The 21,149-nt window shown below is 39.5% G+C and overlaps 2 protein-coding genes across 3 annotated transcripts; both read right to left on the bottom strand.

Moving 5' to 3' along the window:
- Positions 1–11: 11 nt before the first annotated feature.
- Positions 12–11,210, bottom strand: LOC134879680 (TRPM8 channel-associated factor homolog). Of its 2 annotated transcripts, XM_063906155.1 has the most exons (14): positions 11,000–11,210; positions 8,352–8,503; positions 7,756–7,829; positions 6,909–7,581; positions 6,589–6,805; positions 6,096–6,381; positions 4,789–5,090; positions 4,306–4,477; positions 4,035–4,129; positions 3,104–3,314; positions 2,349–2,585; positions 1,581–1,804; positions 1,272–1,385; positions 12–879 (listed from the first exon to the last, which is right to left on the bottom strand). In XM_063906155.1, exons 4-14 carry the CDS (start codon positions 7,553–7,555, stop codon positions 637–639), a joined length of 2,748 nt encoding a protein of 915 aa, XP_063762225.1. In that variant the 5' UTR covers positions 7,556–7,581; positions 7,756–7,829; positions 8,352–8,503; positions 11,000–11,210; the 3' UTR covers positions 12–636. The 2 variants fall into 2 exon arrangements, with proteins under 2 accessions (XP_063762225.1, XP_063762226.1); XM_063906156.1 differs by lacking the exon at positions 8,352–8,503 and having other exon boundaries at positions 11,000–11,203.
- On the bottom strand, positions 10,471–21,147 carry LOC134879678 (TRPM8 channel-associated factor homolog). The gene is given in 13 exon segments (XM_063906152.1): positions 10,471–11,896; positions 12,566–12,679; positions 12,850–13,073; positions 13,295–13,531; positions 13,631–13,841; positions 16,075–16,166; positions 16,406–16,580; positions 16,694–16,995; positions 17,604–17,846; positions 17,849–17,894; positions 18,159–18,375; positions 18,667–19,441; positions 21,013–21,147. Coding segments are annotated over 12 exon segments (2,751 nt in total). The 5' UTR covers positions 19,314–19,441; positions 21,013–21,147; the 3' UTR covers positions 10,471–11,653.
- Between the last annotated feature and the right edge of the window lie 2 nt (positions 21,148–21,149).

Genomic DNA, 21,149 nt, shown 5'->3' with positions numbered 1-21,149 from the left:
GTATACAGGGATGAAACTGTTTATTTGTGTGGTTTATTGAGAGTAAAGGCAAATATCAATTGTTTACAACTGGAAAATTAGACTGCACTTTTCCTGAATGAATTCCTTTCTTGTCATTTTCTTGAATAAATGTGGTAAATTGAATAACTTTTAACAGCTAGGAGAGAAAATAATCCATCGCTGAGAGACAAAGATTAATGATCCCCAAATGAAACATCTAAATATCTGGAATAGTATTTGAGGTATATGACCCTGAATTAAGTACTTAAGGTGGCTTTCATAATAGTGCCTTAAATCTAATGACACAATTACCAATTTCATTATTGTTGCTGAAAATGATGTAAAGCTGCCATCATTAACATTGTTATTGACAGGGAGCTACTTCAATGTGCATAAGTGAGAGGAATGCTTATAATGATGAATTTAAAGAGAATGCTCTACACCTTTGATCTGCAGGCGAACCAGCTGTATTAAACTGTTTTAAGCTGCAAGGGGTAGTCAACATTTTTTTTTGTCTTATCATTTGTTTCACTATTAAGTTAAATCACTAGTACAACTATTACAAGGAAGCCTATTACCCAAATGAACGCCAATTATAACACAAATTGCTCTGGAATTGATTACGCTGCTGTTAGGTTAGTCATATTTGAGCATGGGGTGGTCGCTCCAGGGAGGCAGGTTGCAGAGTTTCTCCTCAGTGGCTCTGTTGATGGGCCAGCTCCAGGCCTTAAAGAATGCAGACAGGTTCATCCCAACAATCTTGGAGAAGGTCACAGCATACAAGTTCATCTTTGCATCATTCTCTGTGGGGAAGTTGCTCATCCTTTGGTAGGCAGCAAATACTTTCTTAAAAGCATCCCAGCCAAACTTTCCTTGGAGCTACATGAGAATAGAGTTCATGAGAAAGTTGACAAATTAACTTTAGTAAACTAGAAAAGTCCTCACAAGCATTTCATCCACACAATGATGGTGCTGTACGGATAAACCGCGGTCAATCAGTCCAACACCTTAGTTAACTATTAACATGCAAATGTTAGCATGCGCTGTAGAATATGAATGGAGAGGATGAATCGCTTTGAATTGATTAATTTACCAGACCAAACACATTGGATCTGATCCAAAAACGGTAATATGAACAGTTTTCTTTTCTATTGCATCTACAGCTTTGCATTTTTAACTGTTTAGGGTTCCCATTCTGGAGGAATTTTGAATGGAGTGATACCCAAACATATTTTTTCCACATCATGTAAAACACATTAACTCTCTTTCACCTGCAGGTATGTCTCCAGGGCCACCCACACAGTCCAGTCGCTGAGTTTCTTGCCCCCCTTAACATACTCATCTACAGAATTCTTCCGATTGGTTGGAGTCATCATTGGATGAGCCTGTATTGAACACATTATAAGTCATTATAATGGTTGCCAAAGGGGAAAGTAACAGGACTGAGAACCATGTCATCACAGAAAAAGGATTAACAATATTGTGTTGCTCATATGAAAATGTGTCACAATATAATAATACAGAGAACCAGCTTCATTATGCCTTGGTGATTTTTCCAAAATAAATTTGATATACTCCACCTTTGCTCTGTTGAGCCCCAGCACCTCTTCATGCACATACACTGACCACAGGTTGCATGTGGCCTCTGTGGTGTTTGGTCTGAACTCCGAGCAGCTTCTCTGTTGGTTGTGTCCCAGTTCATGAGTTTCTCCCCACAGACCTTCAGTCCTGGCCTCATCTGGTTTAAAGAGCTCAGCAGCTGAATATGTGGTTATCATGACTGGATAGCCAGAATGCATCCAACCTGGATGGGGAGTAATAAGTAACACAGGAATGTATTTTAAAAAACATCTTCACAAAGATTTAGAGACAATGTACCTTTTGTAAGTCAATGTGACAGGCTTACGTCTTCTGTCTATGCATGTCATAGCAGTTTATTAAAGTAGTAATGACTAAGTACATTATCATTGCCTTTACATGTATGGATCATGTGGGCCCTGTCCCAATCACAAAACACAATAAACAAGATCAAGAATACTATATGGAGCTGCACACACTACATCAATCAGAAACTGCATAGCAATATTTGAGCCATTAATCCTGGCTAATTTCCAAATTACAATCAATAACATTCAATTGTACCACGTTAATCAAGGCATGCTGCAGTTCTTATAATTGCACAAGTGATTCTAAAGTGGTCCCATCACAAGATGTCTGGTTTTCTTTGTTCTTTGTCTTTCAATCACAGTTAATGGGTTAAAAAAACACCAAGGTCATTCATCTTTTACAAAACATGCAGCAAAGACATCAATTGAATATGTGAGAATGTGCCAGCACGAAACACTAACCAGCAGAAATCTGCACATCTGCCACAAAACGTTCTTTGCGGGAAAATGTTTGTGGTATGGCAGCCAGATCTGCAATACCCTTCATGATGCCGTTCCACAGCGCTGCCACCTCATCAGTGCGCTCCAAGTTTCTAACAACGTCTGATGGTACGGTAAGGATGACGTTGTCAAACTCAAACTCTGCCCAGGGTGCTGGAGCGTTGCGCAGCAACAACCAATCAGCTGCTGTTGTCACACCTGAATGAAAACAGGATTGGTGTTGTGGTGAAATTAATAAATGGCTTTGCATGATTGTGATTCTATGTAAGTATGAGGGCTAAAATCTTTATGATTCAAAAGAGAATACCAAACACTTATTTTTGCAAACTAATCATAGGATATATTATCTATTGTTAAGAGGACAACTTCTAAAACCCAAGAGCATGAATGACAATTAAACATATTCAGTAGTCTTCTCATCACAGGTTATCATGGTTTTGTGGCAGGAGGTTCCAAACTTTGAATGATAGATAACCTTATTTATTAAAAAAATTAAACTTGATTTGTGTGTCAAAACTACCATGAAGGTTTAATCTGAGTGGGGTCGACACCAACCCAACAGAACATTTTGCAGCTAAAAGGTCAATCCAGTATAGGCTTGAAATCTTTTGAGAGGAATAAACTACAGAGGAACCTAGTCCTGCAGGAAGCAAAACTGCGTCAAGATGTTCATTAGTTTATCTCAAGAGCATGGGCAGACTGTGACACACACTCACCAGACTTGTAATAAGGAGCAGGAATGGCAATCTGCACTCTGACCTCTGCTCCCTCCACCTTTGTGTTGGGTGGAGCCACCAGGTAGATGAGTCCCCCCCATAGGTTCCACACCTGCATCTTCTCTGCAGTGACAGGAAATTGCTTACAAACAGACTTCGCTCTCTTCAGCTCCTCATGAGGCAAGTAGTCTGTCTGGCAACCTATCTGGATCTGAGGGAGAAAATGTTGCCGCTTTGAAATCCTGTTTATAAAGTCTGCTGTGCTGTGGTTTGATATTTCATTTGATGCATGCTTTGGACACACAATGGATTATTCCATCAATCAATGGAGTCATACTACAAACTACAGCAGCAACTTCTCCTCATCAAGGCTGCAAAACATTGAATAAAAAGGTTTTGCAATGTTGCAAGGGTTGATTGCAAGATGGATTTCATGATACAGCTTTGGAAAAGATTAAGAGTCCACTGCAGCGTTATCAGCTCCTCTGGTTTGACTATTTATAGGTATTTTAGTTTAAAATTATTTTTTTTTTATTGTATTCTATAAACTACCGACAACATTTCTCTGTGATGAAATTCAACAGACACTGGAATGGCTGCCATACAAGAACAATTTGGAGTGGTCTCTTAATTTATTCGTGAGCTGTATGTCTGACATAGATTTATATTAATGACACATTTTACTCAATATAAATATTAAGAGAGGTTTGTTATTTTAGAGATTATATTGTCCTTTATGGAGAATCTGTGATTTTTGGCAATGTTTGATCAAATTGGACTTTATTTGGTCATCAAAAAGAATATAGGGTGACGTTGCTTTACAGATTATATAGCTCTACGGAGATAAATGAGTAATTATTAGCTTTGTTTTACATCATTGACAAAAATATAATGAACTTAGCAATATTTGATTTTGTGTACTATACTGTACCGTCCAGTTCTTGTTGACGATGTTGGCTGGTATGATCATCTCAGTTTTCATACCAGGATAGAGGTACAGACCTGTACTGATCCACTCATTCTTATCTGACACACAAAAAAGGCCAGCAAATGTTATGTAGGACAAGGAACAAAACCTGTCTTCATTATTTAAATTCAAGATATATCACACACCCTGCCCTGCCTGCTACATTTAATACAAACAAACTAGAAGTGTATTTCACAATGGTTTTGTACATTTGTTCACAACAATGTGGTCTGACCTGCTGTTGTAGTGCTTATCCGCACTTTCCGGTTATAGACAAAAGGCATGGCATTATCCTTGATGAGAAACGGAAGGAGAGCTTCCGGATCTGGGGATACATCATAGACGTCTTTCCCCAATCTCAGGAGCAAGTGGTCTTTGGGGCTCTTTACAGGGTTTTCCTCACTCACCTCAAAAAAAAAAAAAAAATACATCCATGTCAGAAATGCTGATCTCTCAGTAGCCAAGACCCTACTCTCAGATTCACTGGCACTACACACTACTCAACGTTTGTTAACCTCTAAATATTATTTTTGGATATAATATGATTATTGTTTTCTAATCACGTCTATTGTGCAGTATATTAATGTAATTTACATGTTAGAGTACGTAGATTGACTATATCCCTGAAAAATATTGTTACTGGATGAGTAGAGATCAAACAGCGTCCTTCTTTTAAAACATACTAAAATCAAGCATGTAAAGTATTAAATCAACCCACCTGTGGCATGCCCAACTTCTTTAATATGTCAGTGAGGATGGACAGCACCTGTGTGTAGGAGTAGCTGCCATACGACTTCATCATCAAGAAGTTGCTACACTCCATGCCCAGTTTTTCTAGGTGTTCCTCCTCATCCTTGGAGAGTTTTTTGCCCTGTTTAACATGATGAGCAAAGTCACGTAGGAGGTTGCGAAAGTGGTAGGTGTACGTCATTGCATGGCTAGGCACAGTAGCCTTGTAGGAACCTCCTGGAATTGTTGCCGCCATAAGGCTCAAGCCCAATGTGTTCAGGATCTTGTTTCCTGAAACACAGTTCAACAAAAACATGTCTTTATTTCATGGGTTTTATGGTCAATTTTTCATAACCCAAAATAGTTGCAATATAACAACAGAATAGCAATAATTAAACCTTCTTAAACATTACAAAGCTAACTGAGAAATACTGAAAGACGATAAAAACATTTATAACCACTTTAATTTCAGTGAACACACACAGCAGAATCAAGGAGGGTTTTAAGAATGCTCTGACCCCAATCACTGACCCAAGTAACACCCAATTTGACTCCGGCTGAAGTTAATGCAACAATTACATTCTTTATTTTCTGACGCAACTCTTCCAGCTTAAAATATATCATCCCCGACTTTTTGTATTCAACTGAACTGGAACACATGTCCTTTCGTGGCTAACTATCTGAATTTAAAACCCCACCTTTGTTACTTTTCCTGTACTAACTGTTTTCCAGTATGGATAACCCTACCCACCCTCTCCACCTGCAGCTGGACAGACAGCACAGCTCCTTCTCTAACAGACTGCTACATATCCATGTCACAAGGACAGATGCAGGAAAACATACCTGCCAACAGCAATTAAACTTAATAACAACTCTGGGTGAAGGAGAACACACCGCTGCATAGTTTGGATTCCTCCCCTCAAGTACCATGAACAGCCATGAACATTTTGCTGCTACTTACACAACTGTACTTCATATACTACTGTTATTTTGGTTCATTGTATTATGTTTATACTTTCTTCAACCTTTAAAGATGTTTAAAATTGTAATGCCTGTACACTTTGCTGCTGCAACATAATCATTTTTCCAATTTGGTATCAATAAAGTATTTGTATGCCAGTGCCTGATAACTGTCGAGGCATACAAACATGAACTGTATTAGTGATTATGTGGAGCAGCATTTGCATGCTTGTAACTGATATGTGTCAAAGGAAACAGGGTTCATAAAATGGCATATTGTGAGTGCCAGTGGGTTGAAATAGGAAACAGTAAAATCCTTATAGCACATTATCAAACCTGAGAAATCTGTCATCGGGTTTTTTCCAGGATGTGACTGTGCCCAGTACCATGCATGTCCACCAATCAGCAGGCCTCCTCCCTCTGCTACAAAGTCTTGGATCTCCTCCACATGTTGATCACCATAGGCTGTACACACAAATACGCTCAGGTCTTTCCTGAACGCTGTCTCCTCATACTTTAACCCTGACGTGCTGAGAAGATTGAGGTTAGGCTCAACACCAACGACCCCCTTCCGGCCTTGGTCCAACCAATTGATGGCATTTTTCCAGAAAGGAGCCAGTGACTGTAATGAAACACGTTATTTAAAAAGAGAAAGTGGTTACTAATGGAGAATGCTTGGTTTGGCAGAATAAAACAATAATTTAAGATTGTGCAAAAGAAATGACATGACATACTGTAGCAAAGTTTTTATCTTGTTTTCAATTTAACTTACAAACACATTTTTGTAATTTTAGAGCTTTCCAATTATATTCAATAATACAGACTGTACCTGTAAACCCAGAGGCGCTTCATGTGTGATCACAACGACCCGCCCCCGTCCATAGTAGCTTCCTGCAAGGAACGGCCGTCCATCCTCGGTGGTACCAATGGGGAAGGCTAACGGGCCATGGATTAGTGCCTCAGAAGGTAACATACCACCGGTGAGGTCAAACTCTGAAACCCCCTGGAGTAAGATCAACAGGTCTTTCTCAAAATCTTCACGCACACTGCAGGATAGAGGAGGGAGAGAGACACAGAGGGAGATGGTTGGAGGAGACAAACATTATTCACCAGTCACTTATATGAGATGGAAGAGGAGTATTAACTGACCGTAAAGTCATCCATGAGGATGGGATCTGAGGGGAGACAGGCAGGATCTCTACCTTACCATAACGCGCAGTAAAGTAGATCCCTGCCACACCAGACACTTTATTCCCTGGAAATTGTAGCAGTGTGTTCTCGTTTGGGTTGGTTGAAGCCCAGTGCCACGCCTGCCCTGCTATCAGCACTCCTCCTCCAGCTTTCAGAAATGCCACCAGGTCTATTGCGTCTTCTTCCACGCCGTAAGCATCTGTCACATAAACACTAACCTCCCGACTGTCACTGAAGGACCCAACCACTTTGGCTTTAAAGCCGGATTTGATGAGGTTATCAGAGACTGCCTTGATGTAATTATGGACACCCACAGTGAGGTTGTCAGATCCTTTTCCTCTCAGCCAGGTCACAGCGTTCTCTACCAGATCAGGGAAAATGTACAGGTAGCTCTCATGACCGAGGACCACAATCTTTCCTCTGCCGTACCGAGAGGCTGCCATCAAGACCTGGCCTTGGCTGTTGATTGCTAAAGGAAAGGCATTGTCTCCATTCAGCACCAGGTCACAGGGCACACTAGGGTCATTGATGTCCAGTTCTTTCAAGCCTCTCATCAGGGACAGGTAGGCCCCTTCATGGTAGGACGTTGTGGTTTGGATGCTCATGATTTGAAGGAATAAAGTTCTAAAGGCTGTGGGGTTAGAAAAAGAGTATTATGAATGCTTTAAATAGTAAAAGTTATTTAATACAATGGCAATTAGTACAGGATTGAACGAAAATCAGCAGTTCCTCATCAATCTTTGGCTTTATTCAATATGAACACCTCATAAAATCATTCAAACACTACAGAAAAGCAAAAACTGACCTTTATCTGAAAGTTGATTGGGTTGTCTGGTCAAATAATTAGATCCGAGTAACAGCAGTTTTCCAGTCAGAGCACTATGTAATAGGATGAACAAAAGGAGAGATATAAGAGAGAACAGGACAGGAGGAGCAATTTAAAGGAAAAGATACGAAAAAATAAGAGGAGGGACTTAGGTTTAGGAAGGGTTAGCCATTGGCAAGGAAGAAGGTTGGATCAGAGGAAGGACGATATCAGATACAAAGGCCACTTCTAATACGTGCCTTGTAGGGACTTTTCCCTTTCTTATTTTAACAGTCCCTTTTTTTCAGTATTTCGTTTCCTGAAACATAGTTTAACTATTATTACCTAATCTACTGTATATATAATAAAAAAGTATAATTTCATTGGCCTAAATATTTTCATCATAAAGTTTAAGTGTCTATTAAACATGCAGACTGGAAGTCATATACTGTATGTGGGGCTGTATTGCCATGCTTGTTTCTAAGCATTAATACATTATCTGTTGACATTATGATGTCAGGCTGTATTACTTACATATGTCCTCCTAAGTTGAAATGGGAACCATATAATGAAAATATTGTCCTGTTTTATCATACCTGAGGAAAAACCAGTGCCGGCGCTAAGGGGGGGCATTCGAGGGCCGTGCCCCCCCTAGCGGTCATTGATGCCCCTCCTACCAGCTGTGAAGCTGGTAGGAGGGGCCAATGCCCCTCCAGTAGATCTGCTCTGGCGCCGACTCTGGGAAAAACTGCAAACACGCCTTGTTTTTAATTCCTTAGAAATTAAGCAACAGTTATATGACTGTACTGCTTGCGGTTTTATCATTTCCTTTAACCGTCATTTAATTTCTGAGGAACTAGAATTCACACCCGAACACTCAAAACAATAAGCTCCTGTTTCCATTCTTTTTCTTGAGGGTACAAAACAACAAATTAAAGAACTATAAAGCTAACACATTAGGCTACATACCTGGGGTTACTTACCATATGTATATTAAAAACTGGTAATGCTTCAATGTATGCTTTTAACATGTTATTTTTGGACATAATGGTATTCTGTATAATCAACACATCAATAAACTAATTTGAAAAAAACTAAAACATTGATCGATACTTACTCAGTATTATCTCATCTAAACAATACCACAAAACTGCCACTCATGTTTTCACTTAAACTGAAAATAAAACAAATTTTCCTCCAAAGAATCGTTCAGTGATTATTGATTGGGAATATTGTAGATTTTGGGTTATGTGACATTTTTTGTATTGATTAGAATTTTTGTCTTACATTTTACATTAAAACAAATCCTTTAAAAATATCCACAGATACATAAAAACAAATTCCAAACATTCTGATCCTCCTACAAATATCTAATAATTATTATCATTAAATATAATATAACAAAACAATTACCTTCTTTGTTTTAGCAATAATGTTTTTATTTCCCTCCTTTACAGGTTAACACACATAGGAACAACACTTGCAATAAATAAAAAAAGTCATAAGTTATGTATAAACAAAAATAAGATTGAATAAAGAACACAGCAGGCAAGAGCTCTTTAACCGTCATGCAGCAATACTCCTATTACCAGCTAAACAAAGTCTGACCTTGTAGGCCTAACCAAATACCGCCAAAACCATTTCCTTAATTAAATGAATGATTTACACATCTGACAAAGTGATAGGTATCCTGGAAGTAAAAGAGGGGATGTATATATTCTATAGTACTAGTCAAAAAAGACTCATTAATTACCTGACAAATGAGGTTGTTCGATAATTTGAAATACAATAGCTTTCTGGAAGTTAAATTGCTGTGTTCAAATTTACCACAAAGATCAAAGATGTAAATTGAAGATAACAGGAGGGTTAAGGGGTCTATAATTCATCACATTTGTACAGAATTTCTGTTAATTCAGCTTACTTGTGTTATTGTGTAGTCGTTGTGTGAGCAGCTCCATCTAGCTGCATTTGACCATTTAGGCAAACTTTCACTAAAAAATGTCATTGATACATTTTGATAACTCAGAAAAAAGCCACTACTGGAAAGGCCAGTTTTTTCTTTTCTTTCCATATGGATGGAACAGTTCCCTGTATGACCAGTAGGGGAGTTGTTTAACAGCTGCAGTGGTTGGTTGGAGGACAATGCATTAACATACGCGGACGAATGAAGGACGTTACTCTGCGGCTTTTGAAGTTACAAGAAAATGTGGCTAGGGGTAGGTTGTAAAAGGTTTATGGCAACATCAATGACAAAGCTTGTCGGGACGGCCGACCGGACACCAGTTAAAGACCCCTCCAGAACTGCTGAAAAGTACGGTAGTCAGTGATCTAGAGGAAGAGACTTCTTAGTTTACTTAGTTATTTTAGTTTATATTTAGTAATATTTGATGTATATTTAGTAGTTTAGTTATATTGAGTGCATATTTCTCCTTCCTTCTTTGTATTGAACTTTTGCACCTCAATTTCCCTCGGGATAAATAAAGCTTCTTGAATCTTGAAAGAGAAAGTACTCCCGCAGACTATCAGTGAAACCAGGGAAGTGCACCCACTTGATAACACAAAAGACTATCATTCACTTCAGGGCAGCAGCATGTCTCAAGAATCGTATCAAGGAATACTAACACCTAGGCCAACATGGCAAATTTCACTTAAATTGTTAACTTAAAAAATAAAATAAACATTCTAAAACAATCACAAAACCACAAATAACATATATAAAGTATTTAGATTAATTTTATTGATTGAAGTAATATTGTTACATTTTTTTAATAAGATGTATCTTTTTTATAGGAATGCATCACTTATTGTTCAAAAGAATGGATGAATAAAAACAAAAAGTAGAAGAGTGAAGTAAATGTTTAGTAGTGTATTTCCATTGACAGTAAAAGCAAATATATTTGTTGTGAAATTTAAAACCTGTAAATAATATAAAACCTGACCGACTTACTGTATAATATTCTGATTGAGCATTAGAAAGATGCATTTGATTAATTTCCACAAGACACAGACTTAGAAAACATGTTTTTATAACTCATGTTAAGGTCGGTGGGCCTGTATTAATATTGCTTTCACTTTTAGACACCCAAGCAAGGTCTTACCTCTAATAACTTCTGGTGGATCAGGTTCAATTAACTACTGTTTTAAGGACAAAGACTTACTAAATCTGTTTAAGTGATCCTGTAGGAATCTGGTATCTGTAATGAGATGGGGTTCTACCTGAGTGTGGCAGTCTTGCAAATCTTACCTTTAAAGCAGAAGAGGACAACGTTTTTAAGTTGGCCCAAACCAAATGGGTGAGATTATTTTATGTAAAGAAATGGTCCAAAGTCTATTATGTAATCATAAAGACCTTCCCGGTAAACATTCAAAGGGATGTCCTTATGGTGGCCCTATTAAAAAAATGTTGCAACACAAAATTATTCCAGAGAACTTCTTGGGTGATTTTTCCCAGTAACAATCACTGTGTTTTTTTTCTCTCTCAGTTGCTACTTTTATATACACCAACAGAAGCAGAGGCAAATACACACCCACATACCCATATATGTGCTTGATAGTCGTTATCGTAGTGAGGGAGTGAGAATGGACTTTGGAGATTTACCTCAGATTGTACAGTCAAAATAAAACCAAAGCTTCCAGTAATTTTCCATTGAAGTATAAAGTTGTCTTTCCTCTGCTAAATAACAATTAACTATCACAGACCTTAAACTCTTTCATGCCAGCTTGTCAAATTGTTTACATTTAGTATATAAGTATTGAGTAACGTGAAATATAATGCATTTTAAATTGTGGATTAAACATAATTAAATTTGATTATATTTACTTGTTTTGATTGAATAGTCAATGTCCATTTGGCCCTCGTTTGACCCATCTGCACTTTTACTCAGCAGCAGTCTGAAGTTCAGCCATACTGGACCATGGGGTGGTCGCTCCAGGGAGGCAGGTTGCTGAGTTTCTCCTCAGTGGCTGCATCGATGGGCCAGCCCCAGGACTTAAAGAACGCAGACAGGTTCATCCCAACAGTCTGGGAGAAGGTCACAGCATACAGGTTCATCTTTCCATTGTTGTCCTTTGGAGCGGTGCTCATCTTGAGGTAGGCATCAAACACCTTCTTAAAGGCATCCCAGCCAAACTTATCTTGGAGCTGCATGGAAGGAGACACAGGTAAAGGCAAATGTAAAATGAAATATAAAAAGCATCCTTCTCTCATTTTTCATCAATCATTTTCAGGTCAACTATGGCCAGAGACCTTTAGTCTTACTAAAGGAAAAAAAGGAAAAGCAGAAGAGTTAATACTGCTTTTCTATTTTTAATTGATAAATAATAACATTTGTGTGCTGAGTATTATATGTTGTTTATTTAAATTGCATGGTTTTTATACATATTGGCCTGATTTTTTGGCATGCTTTTATTTAGAAAGTATTTTATGCTTTGTGACTTTAACATCTTTCCATTCCTTTGTTGTATTTTTCTGAAAAACAGTTATATTATGATAATAATATGTACTTTTTGAACCTCAGCTGTATCAACGATAAATGTTATGTGCAGCCTTGGCTAGAGTTGCTCCAAAAACATGGCTTAGCAGGGGATTGGCTATAACTCATTGAAATTAAGACACAACACACTCAACTCTCGAGAAATAGGGGTTCATACAAAAAATCATCAAAATGTAAGCTAGAGGAGCTTTTGATTCTTGTCCACATGTCAAATTATCCTCAGGCAGGACAGACCAGGGTAGCTCTGTCCTCATTGGTGTCTGAGTAAGTGAATTAATGAGAGAACAAAAGGGTGGAATATAAAATCATTTTCTCACCTGCATGTATGTTTCCAGGGCAACCCACATGCTCCAGGTGCCAAGTTTTTTGCCCCCCTCAGCGTAAGTCTTTGCCCGACTATTTCGCTTTTCTAACGCCATTGCTTGATGAGCCTGCGTTAAACAAGATGAAATGATATGACTGTTAAACAATGTCTTCAAAAATAAAAGGATCAAAGGAATGTTTGGGACATCCATTGTTATGAAATAGTGTGATATTAAATTTGAAGACCAGGCTTTTCTGTCCATTGGTTTCAGTTTTTATTTCAAAATAGAAACTCTACCTTTCCCCTTTGGATCCCGAACACCTCTTCATGCACATACACTGACCACAGGTTGCATGTACACTCTGTGGTGTTTGGTTTGAATTCCCAGCAGCCTCTCTGTTGGTTGTGTCCCAGTTCATGGATGGGCCCCCACAGACCTTTCCCCCGAATATGGGCAATGCTGACCAGCTGAGCTGCTGTGGCCTTGTGTGCCATGATAGGATAACCTGCATGCATCAGACCTGGATTGAGAAAAATCAGAAAAATAAACAGTGTTATAGCAACTTCAAATGTACCCATAGGTGTGAATAGGAATAGTATTCTGTCTATTTGCGTTAAATCTGTGATTTGTTGACCTCTCCATGGTGGACCCTGCCTCCAAGCCAGCATGAGTTGGGAAAGGCTTCATAATTCCTGGACTCTCAACAGGATGATAAAAAAAGAATATGCCCTATACACTCACCATGGGAAATCTGCACATCTGTCACAAAGCGTTCTTTGCGAGGAAATTTGTGTGGTTTAGCAGCCAGATCAGCGATGCTCCTCATGATCTCATCCCACAGCGCTGCCAGCTCATCAGGGCGCTCCAAGTTTCTAACAACATCTGATGGTACGGTAAGGATGATGTTATCAAACTCCAACTCTGCCCAGGGTGATGGAGCTGTGCGCAGCAACGACCACTCGGCTAGTGTTGTCACGCCTGAAGAGAACAGAGAGGGTCGATGTGTTTAAAACTGAGCAATGAACAATTTATTTTACAGCAGACACACATAACAGTGTCACCCAGCCACAGACTCACCTGATTTATAATATGGCGCAGGTACAGCCATCTGCACGGTGACTTCTAGGCCATCCACTTTTGCTTTGGCAGGAGCCACAAGGTAGATGAGCCCCCCCCACAGGTTCCACACCTGCATCATTTGTTCGGTTATAGATAACCGTGCATGAACACATGGTGCTCTCTTTATCACTCCAGCATTCAGGCGGTCTGTTTGACAGCCTATCTGGATCTGAGGAAGACGTACAGTGGGGCAAAAAAGTATTTAGTCAGCCACCAATTGTGCAAGTTCTCCCATTTAAAAAGATGAGAGAGGCCTGTAATTTTCATCAAAGGTATACCTCAACTATGAGAGACAGAATGAGAAAAAAAATCCAGGAAATCACATTGACTGATTTTTAATGAATTAATTGGTAAATTCCTCGGTAAAATAAGTATTTGGTCACCTACAAACAAGCAAGATTTCTGGCTCTCACAGACCTGTAACTTCTTCTTTAAGAGGCTCCTCTGTCCTCCACCCGTTACCTGTATTAATGGCACCTTTTTGAACTCGTTATCAGTATAAAAGACACCTGTCCACAACCTCAAACAGTCATACTCCAAACTCCACTATGGCCAAGACCAAAGAGCTGTCAAAGGAGACCAGAGACACAATTGTAGACCTGCACCAGGCTGGGAAAACTGAATCTGCAATAGGTAAGCAGCTTGGTGTGAAGAAATCAACTGTGGGAGCAATTATTAGAAAATGGAAGACATACAAGACCACTGCTAATCTCCCTCAATCTGGGGCTCCACGCAAGATCTCACCCCGTGGGGTCAAAATGATCACAAGAACGGTGAGCAAAAATCCCAGAACCACACGGGGGGACCTAGTGAATGACCTGCAGAGAGCTGGGACCAAAGTAACAGAGGCTACCATCAGTAACACACTACGCCGCCAGGGACTTAAATCCTGCACTTCCAGACGTGTCCCCTTGCTTAAGCCAGTACATGTCCAGGCCCGTCTGAAGTTTGCTAGAGGGCATTTGGATGATCCAGAAGAGGATTGGGAGAATGTCATATGGTCAGATGAAACCAAAATAGAACTTTTTGGTAAAAACTCAACTCGTCGTGTTTGGAGGAGAAAGAATGCAGAGTTGCATCCAAAGAACACCATACCTACTGTGAAGCATGGGGTTGGAAACATCATGCTTTGGGGCTGTTTTTCTGCAAAGGGACCAGGACGACTGATCCGTGTAAAGGAAAGAATGAATGGGGCCATGTATCGTGAGATTTTGAGTGAAAACCTCCTTCCATCAGTAAGGGCACTGAAGATGAAGCGTGGCTGGGTCTTTCAGCATGACAATGATCCCAAACACACCACCAGGGCAACGAAGGAGTGGCTTCGTAAGAAGCATTTCAAGGTCCTGGAGTGGCCTAGCCAGTCTCCAGATCTCAACCCCATAGAAAATCTTTGGAGGGAGTTGAAAGTCCGTGTTGCCCAGCGACAGCCCCATAACATCACTGCTTTAGAGGAGATCTGCATGGAGGAATGGGCCAAAATACCAGCAACAGTGTGTGGAAACCTTGTGAAGACTTACAGAAAACGTTTGACCTCTGTCATTGCCAACAAAGGGTATATAACAAAGTATTGAGATGAACTTTTGTTATTGACCAAATACTTATTTTCCTCAATAATTTGAAAATAAATTCTTTAAAAATCCTACAATGTGATTTTCTGGATTTTTTTTTCTCATTCTGTCTCTCATAGTTGAGGTATACCTATGATAAAAATTACAGGCCTCTCTCATCTTTTTAAATGGGAGAACTTGCACAATTGGTGGCTGACTAAATACTTTTTTGCCCCACTGTATATGTGTTACTGATAGTAAGAATAATTTGTTCTATAAATAAAATAATGCTACAGAGCCCGTAAGAGGCAAAACGAGAAAGTTAGGGAGAAAGTTAGGGTCTCTGTAGAATGCAATGCAAAAGATAGATGGTAAGGTAATGATTGCAGTACATTAATATACTGAATGGCCTGCACTATCTACCACAAAGGGATTTCTTGCTCTTCATTTTTAGTAATCCGGTTTCGCTACGGGGACAACAGTGCATGTAGATGCAGTGACCAGTTGCTCCAATTACTTCTCTCCTCGTGCTTAAATGCACTTAAAAATAAACTACTTTTCTTTTGTGTTTTTTGGTCCTGTTTTTCTTGTGTTGCATAAATGGAAAAGGCTACAACTGCATTTTACTGTGCAAGCCTGTGAATGCAAAATTAATCCTTGAAACTTGACTCCTAGATGTTGGTTTGAAGGTGAGACCCTAATGCCTATGCAGGGATGTGCTTGATCACCTCTGGGAAAGTGAGCCGGGAAATGTTAAGGGTAAGCCTAGTTGCTACTGAAAACAGGGGTATGTATGGGGTGGGCATTAACATAAACACAATTAACTCAAATTGAACTCAATAATTTGTTCAGCACCTTCCAGCCCTTGTTGACAATCTCTTCAGGCATGGCAATGTAGGTCTTCATACCAGGAGAGAGAAAGAGACCGGTACTGATCCACTCCTCGGCTGTTGACACAAATGCAGCAAATTCAAATACAGTAATAAGATCAGTCATATTTACTAGGATAACATTTGAAATACACAATTCTCTTTTTCCATTTTACTGTACAATCTGTAAACGCAAGTAAAATAAAATTTTACAAACATTACTTCAACGTAAACAAAAATGACGCGTGTGCATATACTGTATAAAGGGTTAAACTCACAAACAGCTCACCTATTTGTTCTCAACAACAAGATCTTACCTGCTGTGTCAACATCAATCTTGATTCTGTGGTTATAGACAACCGCCATCAAGGGGTTATCCTTGATGAGGTACGGCAGGAGAGCATCAGGGTTTGGGCAGACCTTATAAACCTCTGTTGCCACACTGAGGAGCAGGTGGTCTTTGGGAGTCTTCACAGGGCAGCTGTCACACACCTTGGAAGAAAATAATGAATGATGAAACATGTGGCTGTGAAAAATTGGACTGGTATTAAGCTGTGGGATCTTCCAATAAAACAGTTTATAAAGCTCTCATTTTGTCCACTAACCTTAGGCATGCCTGACTTCATCACAATGTCAGTGAGGGAGGACACCACTTGTGTGTAGGAGGAGCATTCATTGGCATTCATGTGCAAAAAGATGCTGCAGTCTCTGCCCAGCCTTTTTAGGTTTTCCTCCTCATGTTTGCTTAGTTTCTCCCCATGGGCTACATGGCCAGCAAAGCGGTGAAGAAGGTGGCGGAAGTGGTAGTTGTCTTTGATGAACTGGCTAGGCTCAGGGGCCTTGTGTAAACCTCCACTGATTGTTCCTCTCAACAGACTCAAGCCCATTGTGTTCAGGATCTTGTTACCTAAAAGGCAAAACCTAATTTATCTACTGTGTTTCATTGTTGAAATTAGTACAATGGCTTGTAGGAAATTATGTCTGTTACATAAGCAGTAGCTGGACTTGGTCCTCTAGCATCCCAGCTGACTGGTGATCAAACATCCCCTGGTAAATCCTCACTTTCCTGTTTGTAGCAGAGCTTACATTGAGTTACATGTTTTCCAGGGTCAATTACATATACTTAAGTATGGGGGGCCAAGCTCAAGTAAGTTATTGTTTAAGTAAGTTATACAGTTTGTCTTGAACATGTCAGGGTTTATGAGCCTTCAATTCTGTTCAGTAGTAAACTTTATAAGCATTTCAGAATTATTTATATTATTTTATTTATACTTCGACCACATGTTCCCTCATCTTAGTACTCACTACGGCTACTAATGGCTGAAAATGCGTTTCTCACACAGCAACGTGGAATTTTGTGGGGATTTATCTGTTGAGTCATTGCCTAGTACATTATCACACCAGCATAAATATTTAGAAGGTATTACCTGGATTATGTTTAATATGCATTATGATGTGTTATAATATGATAAACTAGAGATAATATTCAAAAACTTTGGGGGTGCATTGCCATACCTGGAAAATCTGTTAGTTCATTTTTCCCACGGTGTGTCTGTGCCCAGTACCAGGCATGTCCACCAATCAGCAGGCCTCCTCCCTCTGCCACAAATTCTCGGATTTCCTTTGCATGCTTATCACTGTAGGCTGGGCTCACAAAGACACTCAGACCTTCCTTGAACTCAGTGTTCTCACACTGTAACCCAGACTTGCTGAGAAGACTGAGGGCATGTTTTGATGCTACACCAACGACCCCCTGCCGCCTTCATCCAGCCAATGAATGGCATTGTTCCAAAACGGAGCCAGTGACTGTTATCACAAGAAAAGCAGCAATTTGTTAATCACAAAAAAACTGAAGATTCTGGTGGCTATTAGAAAATGTGTAACCCAATAAAGAATAAATGTATCTGTCTGAATGAGATCATCGTTCTTTCAGGTGACACATTTCACTACAATAGCTAAATCTGTACTGAAATTTTCCTTTTGAAGGTAGAGATTCTAAATTAGTGTCTTATATAAATTCTATGTTGAATTTTTGAAGGTAGAAATGTCTTATTTGAATGTAAACTCTACCTGTCGTCCCAGAAATCCTTCATGTGAAACCAGAATGACTCGCCCCTGTCCATAGTAGGATCCTGCCAGGAACGTCTGTCCATCCTTGGTGGTACCAATAGGAAAGGCAAGCGAGCCGTGGACCAGAATCTCAGAACTTACCGCTGAACCCTGGAGGTCAAACTCTGAGACCCCCGCGAGTAAAAACTCCAAGTCATCCTCAAAATCCTTACCGTTTCTGTTTTTGAAAGAGGAAAAGGGAAACATAGATGCCAATAACCGTATCAATCACGTAAAAAACACTAAGAATGGGTTATGTAGTATGAATTTTCTACAGCTAAATATTTGGTGCATGGCATAATCCTCGGGTCACAAACATATCCTGACAAACAGCAACTATTGCATATAATGATTATGAATTACATAATATACTTTAAGTAATATAATGTACGTATTATACTTCAATATTAATAACAGCATCATGTACAGTTTAAATGTGCAATAAAAGATATATATAGTGTACACTTACACTACAGCCATCCATGACGATGGGATCTTAGGGTAGACAGGCAGACACTCTGTCTCAGCACGACTCTCAGAGAAGTAGATCCCTGCCACACCAGACACTTTATTCCCCTCAAACTGCAGCAGCGTGTTCTCTTTCGGGCTGTTTGCAGCCCAGTGCCACGCCTGCCCTGCTATCAACACTCCTCCTCCAGCTTTCATGAATGCCACCAGGTTCTTTATGTCAGCACCCACGCTGTAGGCATCTGTAACATACACACCAAATTCCTGACTGTCACCTAAAGAACCAACAACTTTGACTTGGAAGCTGGATTTGCTGAGGTTATCAGCGACTGCCTTCACTTTACTATGGACCCCCACAGACAGGTTTTCAGATCCATCTCCTCTCAGCCAGGTCAGAGTGTTCTCTATCAGAGCAGGAAAAGCGGTCAGGTAGCCCTCATGACCAAGGACCACAATCCTTCCACTGCCGTACAGAGAAGCTGCAATCAGGGTCTGGCCTCGGCTGTTCATTGCTAAAGGAAAGGCATGGTCTCCAATCAGCAACAGGTCACTGGGAACACAAGGCCCACGAAAGTCCAGCTCTTGAAAGCCTCTCATCATCGACAGGTAAGCCCGTTCATTTTGAGTTTGGGGTTGCTGGATGGACATGGCGAGAAGATTTGATGCTCTGAAGGTTTACTGAAGAGGGTGGAGAGCAGGATAGCAGCAAAAGGTGTGTGTGTGTGTGTGTGTCAGCAGTTCCACATAGATGTTTGTTGTGCCAGTTGGTTTTCCTGCTGGAACAGAAAAAACAGAGAACGACAGATTCAAACAAAAATGAAGACCAAAAGTTTAGCTGTCATCCACCAAGAGCCTACCAAAAGAGTTGCCAAATATTCATTCCAACCAAACCTCACCTTAAAGCGAAAAAGACAGTTTTCCGGACAGGCAATCAACAAACAACACTACCTGACGGAGAGAAGAGCGAACATTGGCGTGAGTGAGAACACGATGAAATTTGCAGAAGAAATACCAATAGGAGGAGGGCCTTCATTGAGCATATCCTAGTGATAGGCTATTATTGCCAGGAACAGCGCATGACAACACCTATCTGTCAGGATTCTCAGTGTTAAGATACTAAGACTGAGATACACCCTGAATTAACCTAACCTAAAAAACCGGCTTATCATGTAGGAGCAAGTCAATATTTGTAGATGTTGAGAGGGCAGGACATTAGAGCTTTGCACAAAACCTGTAAGCCTTGTTTCTTGAAGAAATGTATGATGACTATTGCATTTTTTTAGTGAATAAGATAGTTCAAGGTATCATTTTAATAATAATATAATTTTTTTTTATCGCAGCACAAGCATCCCGTTGTTGAGTGCCAAGGTCTGTGTTGTGTGGGCCTTTGGTACATGTTCTAAACATTTACATAATGTAACATGTAAATGTGAATAACAATAAATAATACTATGTGAATGTACAATGCCACCTGCTTTTCTTAATATGCTTTAAGCACTTCTCTCACATGCCTATGAAATAGCTAAACAAAAGTGCACTTCTCAACAAAAGAGACAGCTCACATGCATTGCAAAACCTGTCCATCCTGTTAACTACTACAAAACATTAAACGATATAACCAGACAGTGACGGGAGAAAATGACGAGCAATAAGTCAGATGTTGCTTAAACCAGTAAATACATATGTAGGAAGTTTATTTTTTTGTCAATTTTTTTCAAGTGTGTCTTGACCAGAGGTGGGAATTACTAAATACATTTACTAAAGTAGGCCTACTATACTTAAGTGCAATTTTGAGAGACGTGTACTTTATTTATGCATTTCCATTTTATGCTGCTTTGTACTTCTACTCTATTAGAATTATTTTGTACCTTTAGTTACTTTACACATTTTGATGAATAATGTGAAATATAATCAACTCTTAAATACTTTAGTTACACCTTGACATTCAAAAGCTACCCTGCAGTATACACAGTCATTAAAACTAGCTGCACCTTTACTAGCTTTGAGAAACACATCATTAACTATAATCAGAACATATTATTCTGATAAGAGCCAAACTGCATAATGAGGACTTTTACTTTTGGTACTTTAAGTTTATTTTGATGCTAATACTTTTGTCCTTTTACTTGAGTAACATTTTGAACGCAGGTCTTTTACTTGTAACATAGTCACTCTGTTACTTGTACTTCTCCCACCTCTGGTCTTGACCTAGCTTTCTTCTTTGACTCTTGTATGATACTGGGTTGATATGTGCGTCACTGTTCTCTGCGCAACACACACCCTTCACTCTTTAAATAAATGACATTTAAGCTATTGTGAAATCACAAAGTAAAACAATGTACTTTACCATACGGTTGCATCAATCCCTCAAATTACGTTACATTGCTAGTCCACACAAAGACAAAATACAATCCTTGTTTAGGTGTATGGAATCCCGGAAAAGTAAGTCATAAGCGGAACCTTCGATTGGAGCATGTTTCCGAA

Source organism: Eleginops maclovinus, chromosome 18 (genome assembly GCF_036324505.1).
Source record: "Eleginops maclovinus isolate JMC-PN-2008 ecotype Puerto Natales chromosome 18, JC_Emac_rtc_rv5, whole genome shotgun sequence".
Classification (NCBI taxonomy): domain Eukaryota; kingdom Metazoa; phylum Chordata; class Actinopteri; order Perciformes; family Eleginopidae; genus Eleginops; species Eleginops maclovinus.
Note: the sequence above shows the minus strand (reverse complement) of the source record. Positions and strands in the feature narration are given on the sequence as shown.

Excerpts from the sequence above, each read along its gene's own strand:
- LOC134879680 (XM_063906155.1), bottom strand. The coding sequence starts at position 7,555 with ATGAGCATCCAAACCACAACGTCCTACCATGAAGGGGCCTACCTGTCC. Across the intron at positions 4,130-4,305 it reads GATAAGCACTACAACAGCAG|ATAAGAATGAGTGGATCAGT; the intron begins GTCAGACCACAT and ends TTTGTGTGTCAG. Across the intron at positions 1,386-1,580 it reads TGGGGCTCAACAGAGCAAAG|GCTCATCCAATGATGACTCC; the intron begins GTGGAGTATATC and ends TGTTCAATACAG.